We start from the raw sequence: 20,965 nt of genomic DNA, 5'->3' as shown, positions 1-20,965 counted from the left end.
TAATAGATCTGCGATAATCGAGGCGACAGCTCTGTTTCCAAACTTGCAGCTCCTTGATTTTCACGCCTGACCCATGTCCCTTGCTTTATAAATAGGACCGAAGGGTCATTTCTTTTTCCCCTGCTTGCCCTTCTGCTTATTCTTCCTCGCGTCGCCCAGTCTTTGGAGCTCCGCCGCCGTCGCCGACCTTTGCACCAACTTTGGCCGCTGCATCACGCTGAGCGCACCAGAGCACCGCGGCGACCTTCCGCTTCTTCCTCAGCTCCGGTAAGTCTTCTATCCCTTTCATCATAGATCTGTTCTAGGGTTTCCATGTTCTCGACTGTTCATGGCTTGCTTCTTGTTCATATGATAGATCCTTAGATGAGTCTGTGAATCTTCGCTCTGTGTAGCAGTAGTTTTATCCTCCGTTTTCACTTTCGCATATTAAGACCATAGATCTTATCCGTACCTTCGCTTATTGATTCGGCATTGCTCCTTTAGGGCCTTGAATATTTATCTCCTTTATAAACATGTTCCAGATCCAAAGCTGTAGTATAATCTTGTGAAATCTGTTTTTGTGTACTTACTCATCCGCAGTCTTGACTGTTCAATGCTTAGATCAGGCGGTTTAACTTTGTAGAAAAAATTTACGAACCGGTATATACCATTAGTCCCCTTGTTGAACCGCCAGATGTTGGTTGCTTCATGAAACTCTGGTTCAGATAGTTTTGTCTCCGGTTTAACAGTGTCCATACCAATGTATCTTGATCAAATGCATTTTTGAACCGGGATCTTCTACCTTGTAGATTCCATCATGGCCAAGCAAGTGTATGAGTGCAATTGGGTCCCTTCTCGCGTCACAGAGGATCAACTGGATGATTTAGTCCTGATTGGCGCCTTGGGCAGCAAAGATACCATCCATTGGAGGGCTCCTGGCAAAGAATGCCCCCCCACACCTCGAGAAGGAGAGGTTGTTGTCTTCGTAGACCACTTAGCCCGGGGTTTTAAACCGCCGGGTTCTAAATTCTACCGGGATGTTCTAGCTGATTTCCAACTCCATCCGCAAGACACTGGCCCCAACTCTGTTACAAATATGTGCCACTTCCAAGTGCTCTGTGAGGTGTTCTTTCAAGAGGAGCCCACAGTGGAATTACTCAGAGATCTTTTCCATCTAAACCGCCGTACTGAGTTTACTGATGGCTCTAATACGGAGTTGGGTGGCATGGCGATTCAAAAAAGGAAAGAGGTCACATACCCTCACGCCAAGCTGCACAGTCACCCCAAGGAGTGGAATCAGACATGGTTCTACTACAAAGACACCTCCCCTGCTGGTGAGAATCCCTTGCCTGGCTTTCGTCCGGAGCGGCTCAGCAATACCCATCCTTTTCCTCAACGATTGACTGCCCAGGAGAGAAGCAAATATGCTCCTCAGCTGTCAAAGCTCAAAGCCTTTATGGCCAACGGTTTAATAGGGGTTGACCTTGCTCGCTATTGGATATCATGGAGCATACTGCCCCTTAGTCAGCGCTCCGGTTTGATGTGCGAATATACTGATAGTGTGGATGACCCACTACGACATTCAAGACTCCAGCTCTCCGGTGAAGAAATCACAGAGGCTATGCGTAAGATACTGAATGAACCGGAGCACATCTGCGCTAGAACCGGCCTGCTTCCTTTCTGTGCCACCAACAAACCGCCAGCTGTAAGACTTTGATTTTTCTCTTTGCTGAATCTGTTATTGACATGTCTGGTCATTGTCTGTAATATCAGTGTATGTATAATCAGGGCGATGATCCGTTTTGGAGCAAAAAGCTACCGCAGGAGAAAGCAGAGAAGGCACACAAACCGGAAAGAGCAATCCGGCAAAAAACTAAAGCTGTGAAGAAGACTGCCCACAAGAAAAGAACCACTGCATCTTCTAATCCGGCCCCTGATGATGAGGTGGATAATCCGAACTTTGAGATAGAGCTTGACTCACTTGGTTTATTTTTCATGCGTCTTATTGATGATGATATTTGTCAGGATGATGCCGAAGCCAGCCACGCGGATGTTGCAGAGGTAATTATTCTCTCTTCCGATTCAGAAACTTTGCCTTCACAAAAAATCCGTCAGGCAAACCGGAAAGTTACTCTCATCCTCTTGCTTATTTGGATCCTAAACTTCTTATGAAGACTCAACAACACGAGGCTCGCCGCACCACCTGGCACAACGGCCAGTTAGTTACCTCCGCCGGATTACCGAACAGTCCGGTTCGGAAACGTCATTCCGAGGTCTCTAAGTCGCCTATCAGTGTTTGTCCTAAAGCAGGCTGCTTTCGTCAACCTCTTAATCCGTCTGACTCCGATTACCAGGTTATTTCCCACTCATCTTCTAGCGAGTCATCGGCCACTCAGCTCCCGCCGCTCAAAACGGTGCTTGGGTAAGCCATATTTATTGCGATGTTTGCAGTACATTGCCTTAGAACACATGCTGTATTTAATTTGGTTACTCTTCTCAGGGCCAAACCTAGGCCAAGCAAGAAGGCCTGCCTGGACAAAGCGGCCGAAGAAGATATCATTCCTGAAGCAGCTATCTCTGAGGATATTCCCAACAATCCACCGCAGCCAGATGATGATCTTATTGCTGAAGAGAGACCTGTTGATACCTCAGGCCCTATCCAACAGCCCACAGGTTCCATCCGGATTGAAAGCTCCACCGGTCCAGCAAAATCTACTCAGAAGCCAACAGCTCCAGTGCAAACTGGCGGTACCAAGGATGATGAGGTTGTCATTACTGGCACTGGTCATGCTGAACCAAGCAATCCTGTCGCTTTATCCAAACATTCTGCCAAGGAAGAATTTGCTGCTTTTGGCAAAGGCACGTGGAACACTGATCTGACGGCTTACTCTGCTCTGAACGCCCAAGATATCCATTCCGGCTATCTGAACCGGCTGTATACCAGCCGTGACTACGAAGCCGGTCTGGTTAATATGATGAAAGATAAATATGAGGTAAATTCCATATGCTCCTTCCTACTTGTATGCTTTTATTCTTGCTAACTCTCCTAGCCCCCAAGGGCCGGTTTGAACTATTCTTTCAAACCGGGACTTAATAATATAAATCTTGATGCTTTGAAATTTGCTGATGTAGCCCCCAAGGGCCGGTTCAACTTAGCGTAGTTAAACCGGTACTTTAAGTAATTGAAACTGCCGCATCAGAATACATATGATCAAATAGCCATTAGCCCCCAAGTGCCAAGTTGAATACTTGTATTGAGCTTGGGACTTTGTAAACAATTGAAAGATGAAGATCGAATATGCATTAGGCCCCAAGTGCCAAGCGCATAACTTGTTATGTGGTTGGTACTTGAATCCTTCTACCGATTTGTTGAAACATATATCTGTATGCCTGCAGGCGGAGCTGAAGGCGAAAGAAAACCAATTCATCGATCTGCGAGAAAACCTGAAAACCCAACAGGCTGAAACCTCCAAGGCAAAAGAGGAATTGGCCAGTGCCTTAAGCGCCATGGAACAACTTAAGGAGAACTTCAAGAAGAAACGGGCAGATTGCGCCACTGAAAAGTCTGCTTTGATCAAACGAGCAGAGGATGCTGAGGCTGCACTGAAACCAGTGATGGATGAACTGACCAGCATAAAGCGGCACGTTCATGCCATGACCACTGCTATCTTTGGTAAGCCAGCTTGCCTTCTGAATTGGTTTTGCCTTCTTACAGAGTCGCCGGTTTATTAACCTTTTATGGTATTTCAGGGACACGCATTGGTCACTTGGGGTCAGATGTGCGGAAGAAATTGAAAGCCGCCTATACCTTGGTTGAACAATTGTATACTGGTGCCCAGCGGATCATCTGTACCGCGTCTCATAACAAACCGGCGCCCACTCTGATTCAAGATACTTTGATGAAACTGTCAGTGCTTCCTGCCCGGGTTGAAGAGCTGAAGAAATCTGCTGCTCGAACCGGTACAATCAATGCTTTAATCCGGGCAAAAGCCTGAGTGCCGGATTTTGATCCTATTGAAGCGGCTCAGGGTTATCCCAGTTTGAAGGAAGACGAGTCAGAATTTGGTGAAGCGGATCTGCGAGCCATAAACCGGGAGGTATGTCCGCTAGCTTGTCAACTGGCTGAGGAAGCAGATTTGTCTCATTATCAAGCCCAATATGACAGCCAGAACAAGCGAATAGCTGCACCAATCCATGAATCGGAAAACCTGATCCCTCCAATCCGTAAGCATACTTACGCTTCCGATATTGACCCGTCTTCGCTAATCCATGACGAAGCTGTTTTTCAAGCATTGATGGGAATCGACTGGACAACTGTGGATTTTTAGCCACTGGGTAGAGAAACGGAAGCTGAAGCGGCGCAGGATGACCCACAACTATCAGGCCAGGCTGGTGGCCAAGCTTAAACCGGAAGCCGGTTTTAAAACTGTCTCTCCTTTGTGAAAAACAATTATGTTATTATGGGCACCATGTTGCCTTGTAATAGGCTAGCTGATACCTTTGATGTTGATATGCCTTCGCGCATAACTTGTTCTTCCCATGGGAATGAACTTTCCAAAATACTTTCTGAAATAAGAAATTCGTTAAGTGTCACCGCGGTTGTACCGTCAGGCGGAATATGATGTTTGTATATATAAAGTCAAAACATCCCAAATAAAATTTTAAGTATATGATCAAAAAATTTGAGATACATAATACCTGCCACCATTGAGTGTGAAGGTGGTTTGGCCAACCTTGAAGCGGAGCTTTTGCAAACCCACACTGTTTGGAGGAAACAACAACTCCTGTATATGTATATGACACTGGTTACCATGTAAACCGTGCCGGGTTATAATGAACACCGTGTTACTCCATAAGAGGATGTTAACAACAAGGATCAAACCGGACAAATAGTCTCCGGATTGACGTGAAATGTGTTCCGTCAATTGATTGTTTAAAAAAATTTGTCGGTTTTAAAGAACACAATAAAAAGCAAAAAAAAAACCCTTCAAAGAAAAGTATGAAGCAAAAGCAACGACAAAAATGTTTGCCAAAAAAGATTTATTTAAGCTGATCAAATGGCGTAACCATGGCCAAACACGACCAAGCTCCCGTTAGGTGTAACTATGGTTCTAGTTAGCCAGGTCCCCAAGTGATTCTTGTGGCATTTATGCTGACCAAATGGCGTGGTCATGGTTCGGGTTCGACCAAGCCCCCAAGTGATTCTGTGGCCTTAGACCGATCAAGAGGCATGACTGGTTCAGACATGACCAAGTCCCCAAGTGATCTGGTGGCTTTCGCCTATCAAGAGGCATGGTATTGGTTTTGACACGACCAATCCTCCAAGTGATATAACACGATGCTTTTAGCAAAGCGAACTCAAGGGGTAAACCGGAGGCCGCTTTAGAGCAACTCCGTGTAACCTCTCATGATGTAAAAGAACAGATACCCCGCTTTAGCTGAGGTTCCGGTTTATTATACTTAATCATATATATACATTGTATGTACATAAGCATAGCCAATGGCTCAGGTATAGTAAGGCCGAAGATGAGCTATATTCCACGGCCTGTTAGTCTCTTCCTCTGATGTACGCGAGTCCTTATGCTCTCGAATATCGATCAGATAGTACGACTCGTTGTGCAGATTCTTGCTGACCACGAAAGGCCCCTCCCAAGGTGGGGATAGCTTATGCATATCAGTCTGATCTTGGATGAGCCGAAGCACCAAATCTCCTTCCTGGAAGGCTCTGGTTCTGACTCGGAGACTGTGATAACGACGAAGATCCTGCTGGTAAATCGCCGATCGGGTGGCTGCGATGTCACGCTCTTCATCCAACCGGTACAAAGCATCTTGCCGTGTTGTCTCGTTGTCCGCTTCAATATAAGCCGTGACACGAGGTGAATCATGACGGATATCACTGGGGAGAACCGCTTCCGCTCCATAAACCATGAAGAATGGTGTGTATCCTGTTGATCTGTTGGGTGTTGTATTGATGCTCCATAACACAGATGGTAATTCTTCTACCCAACAACCCGGCGTTCTCTGCAAAGGAACCATGAGCCGGGGCTTGATGCCTCTCAAGATCTCTTGATTAGCTCTTTCTGCTTGACCATTGGACTGTGGATGTGCCACTGATGAAACGTCGAGCCGGATGTGCTCCCGTTCGCAGAACTCCTTCATAGCACATTTGGATAAATTGGTACCATTATCTGTGATAATACTATGCGGAAAGCCAAACCGGAAAATCACCTTTTTGATGAACTGAACCGCCGTGGCCGCATCACACTTGCTAACAGGTTCTGCCTCCACTCACTTTGTAAACTTGTCCACCGCCACTAGGAGGTGGGTCTTCTTATCTTTAGACCTTTTGAAAGGCCCAACCATATCCAGCCCCCAAGTCGCAAACGGCCAAGTAATTGGAATCATCCTCAATTCTTGAGCCGGTACATGAGCACGTCTTGAAAACCTTTGGCAACCATCACATCATCTGACCAGATCCTTCGCATCAGCATGAGCAGTTAACCAATAGAAACCATGGCGAAACGCTTTAGCCACCAGAGACTTTGAACCAGCGTGGTGACCACAATCTCCTTCGTGGATCTCCCGCAAAATTTCACGGCCTTCTTCAGGAGACACGCAACGTTGAAAAGCTCCTGATACACTGCAATGATGCAACTCACCGTTGATGACAGCCATGGACTTGGATCACCGGATTATCTGTCGGGCCAGAATCTCATCTTCTGGCAACTCGCCCCGGTTCTTGTACGCCAGATAAGGAAGCGTCCAATCTGGAATAACATGAAGAACTGCCACCAATTGAGCCTCCGGATCAGGAATGGCCAAATCCTCTTCAGGGATCTTCACCGACGGGTTGTGCAGCACATCCAGAAAAACATTGGGTGGGACCGGTTTGCGCTGAGAGGCCAGCCGGCTTAAAGCGTCCGCCGCTTCATTTTTCTGCCGGTCCACGTGGTCCACCTGATAGCCTCTGAAATAACCTGCAACAATATCCACCTCACGACGATATGCTGCCATGAGTGGGTCCTTGGAGTCCCAAGTGCCAGACACTTGCTGAGCCACAAGGTCCGAATCACCGAAGCACTTAACTCGACTTAGATTCATCTCCTTAGCCATCCGAAGACCATGGAGCAAGGCTTCATACTCAGCTGCATTGTTAGTACAAGGGAACATTAAATGGAGAACATAACAAAACTTATCACCTCGTGGGGAAGTTAATACGACTCCAGCCCCCGAGCCTTCCAACTGCCTGGATCCATCAAAATGGATGGTCCAATACGTATGATCCGGCTTTTCTTCAGGTGCTTGCATCTCCGTCCAATCATTGATGAAATCAACAAGTGCTTGAGACTTAATCGTTGTCCGAGGCACATATTTCAAACCGTACGGCCCCAGCTCTATAGCCCACTTTGCAATCCGGCCAGTTGCTTCCCGGTTCTGAATGATATCTCCCAAAGGAGCAGAACTGACCACCGTAATTGGGTGCCCTTGGAAGTATTGCTTAAGCTTTCGGCTTGCCACAAAAACTCCATACACCAGCTTCTGCCAATGCGGATACCTTTGCTTGGACTCAATGAGTACCTCGCTGATATAATAGACCGGACGTTGAACCGGATGCTCCTTACCTGCCTCCTTTCGTTCCACCACAATAGCCACGCCGACCGCACGAGCATTAGCAGCAACATATAGTAGTAACGGCTCCTTGTTAATGGGAGCGGCGAGCACAGGCGGTTTGGCCAATTGCCGCTTTAAGCCCTCAAATGCCTCATCAGCAACAGAACTCCAGACGAATTGATCCGTCTTCTTCAACATCTGATACAAAGGGATCGCCTTCTCACCAAGGCGGCTGATAAACCGGCTTAACGCGGCAATCCGGCCTGCCAGGCGTTGAACATCATTGATACACTTCGGTTTAGCCAGGGAGGTGATGGCTGTGATCTTCTCCGGATTAGCCTCAATTCCCCTGTTGGACACCAGAAAACCCAATAACTTGCCCGCCGGTACACCAGAGACACACTTGTCCGGATTAAGCATCATCTTGTACGTCCTTAGGTTATCAAAGGTTTCCTTCAAATCATCAACCAGAGTCTCCTTCTCCCTGGATTTAACCACGATATCATCCACGTAAGCATGTACATTACGACCAATCTGCCTGTGAAGACAATTTTGTACACACCGTTGATAAGTTGCCTGGGCACTTTTGAGCCCAAAGGGCATAGACACATAGCAGAAGGCTCCAAAGGGAGTTATGAATTCCGTCTTCTCCTGGTCCTTAACTGCCATTTTGATCTGATGATAGCCAGAATATGCATCCAGAAAACTTAAATGCTCACAACCCGCCATAGCATCAATGATTTGATCAATACGGGGGAGGGCAAAAGGATCCGCTGGACAAGCTTTATTAAGATCTGTGTAATCCACACACATACGCCAGGTGCCGTTTTTCTTAAGGACTAGCACCGGATTGGCAAGCCACTCAAGTGGAAAACTTCAACAATAAAACCAGCTGCTAAGAGCCTGGCTACCTCTTCTCCAATCGCCTTGCGTCTTTCTTCGTTAAACCGGCGGAGGAACTGTTTCACCGGTTTGTATTTAGGATCCACATTAAGTGTGTGCTCAGCGAGTTGCCTCGGTACACCTGGCATGTCAGAGGGCTTCCATGCAAAAATGTCCCGATTCTCACAGATGAACTCGATGAGCGCGCTTTCCTATTTCGGATCCAAGTTGGCACTAATGTTGAACTGCTTGGACGAATCGCCAGGTACGAAGTCAACAAGCTTAATTTCTGCTGCCGATTTGAACTTCAGGGCCGGATCATGCTCCGTAGTTGGCTTCTTCAACGGAGTCATGTCCGCCGGGTCAACATTGTCTTTATAGTACTTCAACTCCTCGGTGGCACAAACCGTCTCTGCATAAGCCGCATCTCCTTCCTCGCATTCCAAAGCGATTTTGCGGCTTCCGTGAACCGTTATTGTCCCCTTGTGACCCGGCATCTTGAGCTGCAAATACACATAACAGGGCCGAGCCATAAACTTGGCGTATGCCGAACGCCCAAACAGGGCATGATATGGACTTTGGATTTTCACCACTTCAAACGTTAATGTCTCCGACCTGGAATCATGATCATCCCCAAAGGCCACTTCAAGAGCTATCTTACCAACGGGATATGCTGATCTGCCAGGCACTACACCGTGGAATACTGTATTGGATGGTTTGAGATTCTTATCTGTAAGTCCCATACGACGGAAGGTCTCATAGTATAGGATGTTAATGCTGCTCCCTCCATCCATGAGCACCTTGGTGAACTTATAACCTCCCACCTGAGGCGCCACCACCAGAGCCAACTGACCCGGATTATCGACCTGGAGTGGGTGATCCTCTCTGCTCCATATGATTGGCTGTTCAGACCAGCGTAGATAACGGGGTGTGGCCGGTTCAACAGAGTTGACTGCCCGCCTCTGAACCTTCCGGTCTCGCTTGTCCAAGCTAGTGGTAAAGGCATGGTACTGCCCATTACTCAACTGCTTTGGGTTGCTTTGGTAACCTGACTGTTGCTGCTGTTGGTTTTAACCACCCTGGTTGTTCTAACTATTTTGACCATTATGTCCGCCCGGATTACCATTAAATCCTGAACCGGAACTTCCTCCACCGTAACCCGGCCCGGACCCTGAGCCACTGCCAGATTCGTGATCATACCGGAAATTATTAGAATTCTTGAACTCCTGCATAATAAAGCAATCCTTCCAAAGGTGGTTTGCTGGCTCCTCCTTCGTCCCATGTCTTGGACAGGGCTGGCTTAGCAGATAGTTCAGGCGGTTTGGGTTGGGGTTGGGTGCTCCACTACGATTTTTCGGCCTACCCTTGCGCCGTTGGCCATTATCCTGTACGTTGGTATTAGCCACAAAATCCATGTTGCCATCCGCTTTACGCTTGCCTCCTCCGCCATTGCCTGCCCAGTGATGCTGCTGACCTTTGGAGCTGTTGTTCTTCTTTCCCTTCCCTGTCTTGTCATCATCAGATTCGGGATCCTTTGTACTATCAGAATCAGCATATTTTACCAAAGCGGCCATGAGGGTCCCCATGTCGGTGCAATGACGCTTCATCCGTCCCAATTTCAACTTCAGGGGCCCAAACCGGCAGTTGCCTTCTAGGGTTAATACTGCGGTGTCCGCGTTGATCCGGTCTGAGGAGTGCAACACTTGTGAAACCCGGCGCACCCAATGAGTCGTTGACTCTCCTTCCTCCTGGACGCATGCAGCTAAGTCCACTATCGACATAGGCTATTTACAGGTATCCTTGAAATTGTTGATAAACCGGGCTCGTAATTGGGCCCATGAACTGATAGAATTAGCGGGCAAGCTTTTTAACCAAGTACGGGCCGTTCCTTCGAGCATCATGGTGAAGTATTTCGCACACGCCATGTCATCCACATCAAGCATCTCCATGGCCATCTCATAGCTCTCTACCCATGTCTCTGGTGGTTGACCCGCCGTATAATTTGGTACCTTGCGTGGGCCTTTGAAATCCTTGGGCAAGCGCACGTTGCGTAAAGCGGGGACGAGGCAAGGCATCCCCAAAGAACTAGAAGTAACACCAGGTTCGATTGAAATGGTTGGACGAACCGGCATGAGCTGCCGAGCCTGATGCTGTGCGGCTAACTCGGCCTCCCTACGCACTCGGGCCCGGGTCACCACTTCCTGAGCTTCATCAGCACCACCCGTCGGGTTGTTACCACGGGGTGCTCCACGTCGTTCATTACTCGATACTGCTGGTTCATCCATATGTCTGCTATAGCTCCGGCTTGGACGGGGGGTCGAGTGGATTCGGTCGCGGCTGTACGAGTACACCTCCTATTGGGCCAAAGCCGTCCTTAGAAGTTCCTTGACCCGTCGCGTCTCTACTGCTTGCGGCGAGTCACCTTCAACTGGAATGGCCTCCAGTCGTGCAGCAGCGGCAACAAGATTGTCCATTGGGTTGGAGTAGTGACCCGGAGGCGTTAAAGCATCCCGAGGTATAACGGTGTTTTGACGAGGCTGGTCCATCTGACGGGGCTGAACCGGTGCACCGGTCCCAGGGGCTTCCGCCCGGTTCCCCTCCAGCGGATTACTGGCTCTTGGTCCTGGAGTGTTGAAAAGGTCTCTGGCCTCGAAAACCGGAGGTAAGCGGGACTGGTGCTTCCTCCTCATGACTTCATGCGACGCGCTCTGATGCAACATAAGCCTGTAGGCCTGTGCGTCTAAAGCGGCCTGCTCTGCGGCCATCCTGGTGTCCTCAGCCGCCAGATCCGTTTCGGCCTGGGTGATTTGTTCCTTTACCTTTGCAATCTCCGCGTTGTGAGCGTCCTGATCTGGCGGATTAACTTCTGCCATAAGCACAGCCAATGCATCAAATAGTTCTGATAGAACCTGAGCCGGTGGGCGCACAGGGCCTCCCCCCTGGCAACCGTTGCCGCTGCTGAACCGGAGATCATTGCCGCGGCTGTCGAAGAGTGAAGCGCTGCTTGTGTTCCGGTCATGAATATTCCAACCCGGTTAGGCAGATCAGAGGGGTCCGGAATACTGTCGCCATCGGAACAGCTCTCAATCCGGCCATCTTGTAGCTGATAAAGAGATTCGGTTTCTCCGGTCGAAGATTCGTCATCGGAACGAATGGCAGTCGCCCCGCGAAGCTCCGATCCATCCTCGTAACTCCCTCCATGGATCATTCCCACGAAGGCACGCTTCATGGCCGGTTTAACCCGGGCGGATCGCGTACGCTGAGCCGTCTCGACGAGGTCGATGCAGATGTCCGGCTCAGGGCCTGGTTCGCCGATCTTGCCAATGAAAACGTGAATGCTACCAAAGGGGACCCGGTACCCGTACTCAATTGAGCCGGCCTCGGGGCCCCAGCCTGTGTCGTCGATGTAGAGTTTGCCGCGACGACTCTTAGTCATCCGGCCTACAGCGTAGCCCTCGAGTCCTTCAAAGCGGCCCTCCAAGAACCGGAAACCATCATGCGATGGCCCCACGGTGGGCGCCAACTGTCGTGGTTTTGTCACGGCAGATGTCCTAGAGAAAGGACTTAGTCGTGGAGCCATCGCTACAGGTTAGCTTGAAGGGGTTAAAGCGGACACAAGGACACAAGAGAGTTTATACTAGTTCGGCCCCTTCAAGGAAGGTAAAAGCCTACGTCTAGTTGTGATGGAATTGATGGGTGTTTCGATGACTAGGGAGCAAATAAGCTTCGCCTATGTCTCGAGTTGTTGTCTATTGTCCTTGGACCGCCGTCGGGTCATCCCCTTATATACATGGGTGACGCCCGTCGGTTTACAGAGTCCCAACACCGGCTCATAGATGTGTCCGGTTTGGTCTCTACTTATTCCTTACTTACAATACAAGTTACATATTGACGCCGGTTTACGGCTACAGGCTCTCAGCCGATTATGGGTCTTGAGCCCTCATCTATCTTCATGGGCTTTAACATGCTTAACTACTGACGAAGTTAATCCGGCCCAGATAGGCCGGTTTATGCCCAGTAGTAATATCCCCAACAGTGGTCATTGATGCTTCTTTGTTTCGTGCACAGGCGAGGGCACCTGTTGAGCATCTAATAGGGCAGTTTGCATCTGGAATGACCGGCTTGCTCGGGAAGTTGGTTGAGGGGTGGACGTCCCTCAGTGGCTCTGACAGCGACGCGGTTGAGAGGCAGTTCACTTCGTTTGTCCCAGAACGTACACACCGGCCAACCGGTTGCCGTGGCCGGTATGACTACAACAGTTCCCAAGAGCCTGCTGACACACAAGATGAACTAGGTGGAGATGCTGGTCTCAGCAAGGATGACGACGATGTGATGGAGAATGTGCAAGAGAACACCGATGATGATGATCATGCTGAAGTTCACGCAGGTGGTAACAAGGGCAAGGATGCAACAGATGTCCCCCAACCGGAGAAAGTGAAACAACACACGGCTGCGAGAGGCGAGGGGTTTTTTCCATCATAGAGGGGGAGGGCTCCAGAGGGTGTTGGGCAGGGTTCTGCTGGCAAGAGGTCTAGGACCGACCTCGTAGCTGCCAGGAAGAGGTTCGACTTTTATTTTAGTTTTTTGCCTTGTCTATTTTCTTCGAACAGACTCATCCTTTTTTTGCACTTGTTTTTGTCAAGCGCGGCAACGAGTTTGCTGTCTGACAATTGCCACCTTTTTTTCCTCCATCTCATACATGCAGCGAGCCGACAGCTGGTGGACGAGCAGTTATGAAGAAACAGGCGCCAACGCCAACCCGTGTTTCTGCTCGGTTGAACAAAGGCGCCCCCATTGCCGGTGACACCCCTTCCACCAAGTCATCTCCTCGCACGACGACGACCAACACTGGGGATCCTGTCGTGTTGCCAGACATGAGGAAGGCAGTCAAGAAGTAGGTTTTTTCATCCGCTTCCATTGACATAGCGCTATATTTTCTTGATTTTCCAATGCATTCGTTTAGCTTGTCACATTGTCTTCTGTCATCGCCCCCCACGTGGCAATTGTTGTTCTCCAAATGATTTTTTCCTTCCTTTTTAAGTGTATGGCAACCCCTATTGTTTTTTACATGGCAACTAGAATCTAGGCCAAATGGTAACTTTAATGTACCTAATGGCAACTGCCATCTTTACCGTTGGCTTGTGAGCTCATCCCACACCTAGGTTTGAAATTGCATTCATGGCAGATCAGACATTTTTATCATTCTTCAATTTGGCTAACATGGCAACTGCTGCTGGATGGCAACTGCTAATTATGACACATGGCAACTCACGTTCCCCTTACATGGCAACTACCAGCTTTTCCACTTGTTTTTCATTTTTAAGATTTCTACCAAGGCAAACATATTTTTGTTCATTTTTTAATACCTTTTTCATGTGCTTTTTTTTGCAGGGTGAAGAAGACTACTACGCGCGGGGCCAAGCATATCAGTAAGGACCCGCTCAAACGCCTGCATTCAAAGTTGTCAACAGGGGGCAACTCAGATGTACATGAGGCACCAGGCGACAATACTGCTGCTGCACCGTTGACCGCTCCCACCAACTCTGATGCAAGTGGCCGACCATCTCCGCCGGCTGCAGATGTGCAGGCTAGAACAACATGCATCCGTACATCGAGGAGTGACGAGTCGGTATCTGCCAGGACAGCTGAAATATTGCCAACTCTTCTGGCAATGAAGGATGCTGCTATGAGCCATGCCACCCCATCGGCAAGCGTTGAAGTGGACGCTCCCGAGATGAACCTAAGCAAGGAAGATTCCCGCTCATCTGACACTGATTCCAAGCGCGTGCGTGGTGGCACTCCTGTGTCCACGACAGAAGCGGCCGAGGCGGCAGTTCACAAGGATATGCCATCTACAGGTGAGAGTCCTGGCACAACAGCTCCAGCTCCTGTCAGTGCAGATACTGCTAAGGCGACTGTTTCGCGTGCTGGTCTTCCACCCAGGCGTCGTAGCCCCCGCAAGCAACCAACAGACATACCCAACGCACCGGCTGTAGCTAGGAGCAGGAGAGACGAGTCTGGTTATGTTCCTGCGTCCACACTGTTCCCGCCACCTACCAAAAGCAATGTGATGGAGAAACCGGAAGACCGGAGCACAACTGATGCAGGTGTCAAGCTGGGCACGAGTGACGTAGGTGAAAAACCGGAGCAGACTGCGCCTTTACCCGCAGTGGAAATCCCCAGCATAAATCTGCGCACTTCCAGGCTCCCAGTCAATGTCGGTGTCCCCTACAGCCCAAACAAGAAGATTGTCATGAAAGCTGCGGCTGATACTGCTGACAACACGCCCCGCCCTGCAAATAAGGCCGATCATTATGTAGCGGCCGATTCAGATATGTTTGTCGATCTTTCACCCTTGGATTCTGCCCCGCAAGTCGTTCGTGGTCCGGCCAGTAGGAATGAGAGGCACCCAATGGCCTTTACCCCACCGAGCTTCAGCCTTGGCATCAGTCAAAATCAACCGGTGGTGCAAGATCCTATGCCAGTTGCCTTTGCTTTCCCAGGAGGCATGCCCGCAATGATGGCGCAGCCAATGGTCTAGGGCGGGAAGGCTGTCAAGTTCGCAGAGCCGATTGTGCAAGGTACACTTGTCATGTCCTTATGATTTTTCTTGTATACATCTTTGTAGTTTGACTTTTGTCCCAATCATATATTTTGGGGGTTCTCACTTGTGATGGCAACTGACATGTGATGACATGGCAACTAGATTTGATGCACCATGTCACCTACATTTTTTTTTGCCATGCTGCATTTGACATTTGGGCAACCACGTGGCAACTGAAGTTGATTCAACATGGCAACTGTAGTTGCTGTCACATGGCAAATATAGTGCATTGCACATGGCAACTGGATTTGCCACGCCATGTCGCCTGCATTTTTTGTTTCCATGCTGCATTTTTTCATACGGCAATCACATGGCAAATGGAGTTGACACAACATGGCAAATGTAGTTGCTGTGACATGGCAACTACAGTCCAACTAGATGGCAACTACAGTTCAACTACATGGCAATTGTAGTTGCTACGACATGGCCACTGTAGTTCGACAACACATGGCAACTGCCCCACTTTTTCTACCTACATCTCACATCATGCACCCTATCTTCTCACAATCCATCTGTTTTTGATTTTCTAGGTATCCTAACCTACTTTTTTTTATCATTGCAGCCACCCCTGAGGAGATTTCACCGTCACTTGACGAAGCTTACCGCATGATTGAGGAGGCAGCATTGCAGAGGAGGTCCTCACGAGGGCAAGGGCAATCAAGTTCCAACGTGCCTGCAGATACGATATCTGAGGATACCATTAGGAGTGCCACTCCTGGTTCTGTGAGGCAGCAGAGGGTAGTTCACCCACCTCCCGCGGAAGACTACGAGCCCGAATTCAGGGCCACTAAGGAACAGACCCAGCTGTACGATATCGTCAAGCGGTTTAGAAATGCGAGGGCCAGCAGCAAGCACATGAAGGAGCTGAAAGCGTAAATGACCACACCCCATAATCTCTCATTTTTCTTTGCTCCTTTTTTACCATTCATCTTCTTCGTACTTTCTATACACGATCCGCTTACGTTTTAGTTCTTTCATATATTTTTTTACTTAGTAGGCATGATTATTCCAGGTCATATCATTTTCATACAGCTTATGTTTGGACAGAACCAAAGTCATTCAATGCAGAGCGACGTACGTCGAGCTGGGTGATCTTGCCGAGTCCGTGAGGCCAAACGGTAAAATGTCGACGAATGTAGTTGCATGCGGGATCGACTACATCAACAATCACACCGATGTGTGTGCCGACAAGATAATCATGCGTTACAGTGTGACCTGCAAAATATGGGATGGTGACTTCCACCACAAAATCTTGAGGAAGAATTTTGCTCAACACGGTGAATTCAAGCTCACACTGAAGAAATATGTGAGTACTCCTTCCCTGTCTGCAATGTTTTTTCACATGGTGTGGTTTTTTGCCATCATCTGCACTTTGTGTTTATGTGGCAGATGTTTTCATGTGGCAACAGCTGCCGTGCACACTGACTTCTTGATTTTTGCATCCCGTGCAAACTATGTGGCAACTTGATAGTAAAATACATGGCACATTTTGTTCATACATGGGCGGCAACTTTCTTTCAACTACCCCCACCCATAACCAAACATTCTACGTGATTCTAATTTTTTTGTCCCTCTGCTGTTCTTTATGTGAACTCTGCTTCTCATTTCTTCACTTTTAAATGCATGTCATGTTCCCCATGTTCCAGGAGCTTGCACCACATGACCCACAGGACAAGTGTGGTCACCACTATGCGATCTGTCTTGACCTGAAGAACCAACGTTTTAAGGTGCTTGATTCAATTCGTTCGGAAGCTGATGCAGACCTTACTACGCATGCCGAATTCTTCATTAACAACCTCAAAGAGACATGGAACCGTCACTACGAACATTCAAAGGTCCAGATCAGGCATTTCCCGACTGAGTATGTGGCGACTGCGAAGCAAGGGAACACGTAATTTCTTCCTTTCTTCATGTGCCATTTACATCAATCCAACCCCTCTTTTGTTGTCACATCTGAATTGAAGTCTATCTTTGTTACGACTGTCCTTTTTGCGTGTTCACCTGACTCTTTTCCTCGTGCAGGACAGACTGTGGCTTTCACGCGCTGGAATACTTTGCAAAGTGGGAAGGCAGAATTGTCCCCCCTATCACAGCTGCAACGGTCGTTGAGCTCCGGAAAATCTACACATGGAACTGGTTGACGATTGAAGATTTCAACAAGCGGTCCGGAGCACGCGAGTTCGTGGAGGAAGCTGTCAAGAAAGTCATCAAGAAGTACAAGTGATCACGTGGCGTTACACACCGGACGCATACCTTACATTCTGTTGCCGAGGAATGTAAGGTACTATCTCTTTGTTTCTCGTTGAAAACTATGTTTGTGTGCTATGTTATGACTGCAACCCCGCGTAGCCTAACTATGTAGTGGTGGTGTGTGAGCGACATTTGAATAGTTTCTGTAATATATGTGTGGACATGAACCTATTTTAGGCGTTACAGCAGATATGTTTTTATGTTTGTCATTATTACAATGGTTTCATCGTTTCTAGCACCGGTTTGCTGTTTCGAATGCGTCTATGATGTTTGAAAAAAGATGGCAAATGTAGTTCATCAGACATGGGTAGTGAAAGTCATCGTCGTTTTTCATTTTGGCTGTTTTGTTTCTTCTTTTTCATCGCTAACTGCACCGGCTAGCATGGGTAGGTTGATCATGTAGCCACAACCTTTGCTGCGGTTTATGCACGTTACGATTTTTCCAACTTGTTTCCCATACATTTGCACACAACACACTATGTGTCTCTAAACCGCGTCGTATTGTCATGGAAATATATGCCATGCAGAGTCATTACAAATACCATGGCATATTTTCAGTACAGCTAACATGGCAGATACAGTACAAACGACATGGCAGATCCAGCATAATTAACATGGCAGATATAGCACAACTAACATGGCAGATCCAGTACAACTAAAATGGCAGATCCAGTACAACTAGCATGGCATATTTAGTATAAAATAGCATGTCATATTTAGTATAAAATAGCATGGTATATTTAGTATAAAATAGCATGGCAGACCAACTACACATAACATGGCAGATTAACTACACATAACATGGCAGATTAAGTACCCATAACATGGCAACTACATTTATCCATTCAATGAATTTTCCTTCCACTTCTGATGCCCCTCAAGAGTCATTCTCCCAATTTTAAAAAAAATCTCATCATCTAGGGTACAAAACAAAATGTCCACAAGGACCATGTCACATCGCCCCAATTTTTGCTCATGGATTACCCGCCCCTTTCTTCGTTTTCTTGTGTTTTGCTTGGATCTCCAATCCCGACTTGTACCTTATCTCTCTTGGACGACCCTTTGTGATAGAACGGGGTGGGTTCCTGACCTGGGTCTGTGTGCTTGCTGTTCCAGATTCTATCTTCGAGTTTTCAGATGATGGCCCCGTGGATGAAGGCACACTTCATGTGCGGGGGAACCGGTGTAAGGCTTCCTCAGCTTTCCTCTTCTTGATCTCATCAAGCTCTCTTTTCAGTGCCTTCCTGTGTTTTTTTGCGACTCTCGCTGTCTCATCACTCTTGCACGCTTCATCAATTAGCTCAACATAGTTCTTTGTCAGCACAACGTGCCTCACGCCTTCCATGGTTGACTCAGGTCTCTCGTCATGCACAGCTAGAACTGCGTGTGTTGTCTGCGGCGCCAACGCGTCGTCAGCGTCCCAAGTCCATCGCCGCCTTATGAAATGGCGGGGCATCCGTGTCACAACGTTCATGTCCATTACTTTTAGTATGTGATAGCACACAATGCCGCCCCGTTCGAACTTGCAGCATTGGCAGTAGTACTTGCCTTCGCCTATCGAGGCTTTGACGAAGTAGTTCCTTCCTTTGTCCAGGTCTTCAGGTTCTGAATCTGACATGCCCAAAATAGAACACACCTTGAACGTATGTTCGTCCACCTAGAAAGCCGTGAACATGCTGGCACACTTTATTTCCTCCTGGAATCTGCAAGTTTTGTGTGTTTTCAGTTAAACTATCGTGCGCTCTTTTCTTGTACCATCTTATGTTGTCATGGAAATAGAAATACATTTTGTTTGAAGATGGCAAACATAGTTCATTGAACATGGCAAATATAGTACGTTGAACATGGCAAATGAAGTACACTAGACATGGCAAATGCAGTACACTAGACATGGCAACTGTAATACACTAGACATGGCAACTATAGTACATTTTCAACTGGACATTGTCATTTTTCCACACCAACATTCCCCAATGGAAGCACATTGCATAAAACATGGCAACTGCCCTTTTATTTAAACATGGCATCTACAGTTGAGTAAACATGTCAATTGCATTTCAACAAACATGGCAGATGCATTTTATTAAACATGGCAACTGCATTTTGGCATATGTGTCGCCAATATAACATTTTTTTTCCAGTTGACATTGGCATTTGCATGCCAACATGCCCTAATGGAAGCACAGTGCATTAAACATGGCAACTGAACTTCATTCAACAAGGAAAATGCACCCGAGCAAGCATGGCAAAACAGAATTTCCATTGAACATGGCATCATGCAGCTGAGTAAGCATGGCAAACAGTATTTCATTAAACATGGCAATTGCACATCATGGCAACTGCATTGCACTCTATAAGGCACCTACTGACTTGGTGCTTTTTCTGCAAATAAGACTGTAACGCAACTGACTTACTTGTTAAAGATCTTGTTGGTGTATATCTTGCTCATTTGCCTCTCTATCGGTAAATACGTTAGCAATTTTGGCTGCTTTAGTGCCGTGGTCGCTTCTTGCTGTAGCTCAGATCCCAGAATTTTTTGTTGCAAAGCTGTGTACTGCTTGGCAAACTGTAGCAATGAGTTGCCAGGGCTGACGTACCGCTTCAAAACAGCATTGAACCCCTCGCTGCGCTGCGTAGTCTGCAGAAAGGGGAAGAAGCACTGCATGAAGTAGGCCGGCACCCAGTACATTCGCTTCTCCCAGAGGCTAACAAGAGTCTCGTTGTCTTGGACTTGATGTGTTTCAGTCATGGCCATCCAGCTCCTTTCAAACTCCTCCACCGTCAAGTTGTGGTCCACGCACAGCTCGAATGCCTTGTGCAGCTCTGGACGGTCAGCAAAGAACAGTCCTAGCGTCTCCTCAGCCTTCTTTATAATCTGCCACCTGTAGTGCCTGTGCACTGCCAACGGAAAGACCTCCTCTATGCCTGCACGCATGCTGAAATCTTGGTTTGTTATTATGTTCATCGGAGCAAGTCCATCCATGCACTCCAAGAAGGTCTTGAACAGCCAAACGTACCCATCCGTTTCTTCGTTCCGGACGAGCCCGCAGCCGAACTGCAATGACTGATTGTGGTTATTTATTCCTATGAACGGAGCGCATGGCATCTTGTACATATTGGTGAGGTACGTCGCGTCGAATGAAATGCAATCTTGGAAATGTTTGTAGGCTCTCCTTGCAGCACCATCCACCCAATACATGTTCTTGACACGGTCCTCATCGTCCAACCTTATCCTGTAGAAGAAATCTGGATCTTCCTTCGCTTTTTCATCGAAGTAGGCCATTGTGGCCTCTATGTCTGCCAACTTGCTCTCTCTATGGTACTTGGCCTGGAGGTTTGTGACGTCAGCTGGTATGTACGGCATGCTACTCAGAGTCCCCTTTTTGCTGTGGATGAGAGATAGTATCTGTACCATTCTTGATGGACCGACGTTACAATCATGTAGCAGCTTTACGAATTGCCTTTCGACGGGGGTGAACCCTCTGTGGGCAGTCAGAAATTTTACCAGGTCGAACTTCTTTATGAGTTGGTGGCTGTGCTCGTCAAAATATTCATTGACCACCCACTATGCTCCATCTACGTTTAGCTTACACCGGACAGGGCACTCAGTCTTGAGAATAATACCTCTCTTTCGTTCCG

The 20,965-nt window shown here is 47.9% G+C and overlaps 1 protein-coding gene and 1 pseudogene across 1 annotated transcript; one reads left to right on the top strand and one right to left on the bottom strand.

Annotated features, from left to right (window-relative positions):
• Nucleotides 1–16,199: 16,199 nt before the first annotated feature.
• Nucleotides 16,200–17,300, top strand: LOC147980603 (uncharacterized). Its single transcript, XM_087516923.1, has 3 exons — nt 16,200–16,380; nt 16,700–16,967; nt 17,099–17,300. The coding sequence occupies exons 1-3, from the start codon at nt 16,200–16,202 to the stop codon at nt 17,298–17,300; spliced, it is 651 nt and encodes a 216-aa protein (XP_087373049.1).
• Nucleotides 17,301–19,736: 2,436 nt separating this feature from the next.
• LOC125546990 (protein FAR1-RELATED SEQUENCE 5 pseudogene) lies at nt 19,737–20,690 on the bottom strand (annotated as a pseudogene).
• Nucleotides 20,691–20,965: the final 275 nt, after the last annotated feature.

The sequence above is a fragment of the Triticum urartu genome, chromosome 3A (assembly GCF_056163025.1).
Source record: "Triticum urartu cultivar PI428250 chromosome 3A, HENAU_Tu73, whole genome shotgun sequence".
Taxonomy (NCBI): Eukaryota; Viridiplantae; Streptophyta; class Magnoliopsida; order Poales; family Poaceae; genus Triticum; species Triticum urartu.
This window is presented reverse-complemented; position numbering and strand designations above follow the sequence as displayed.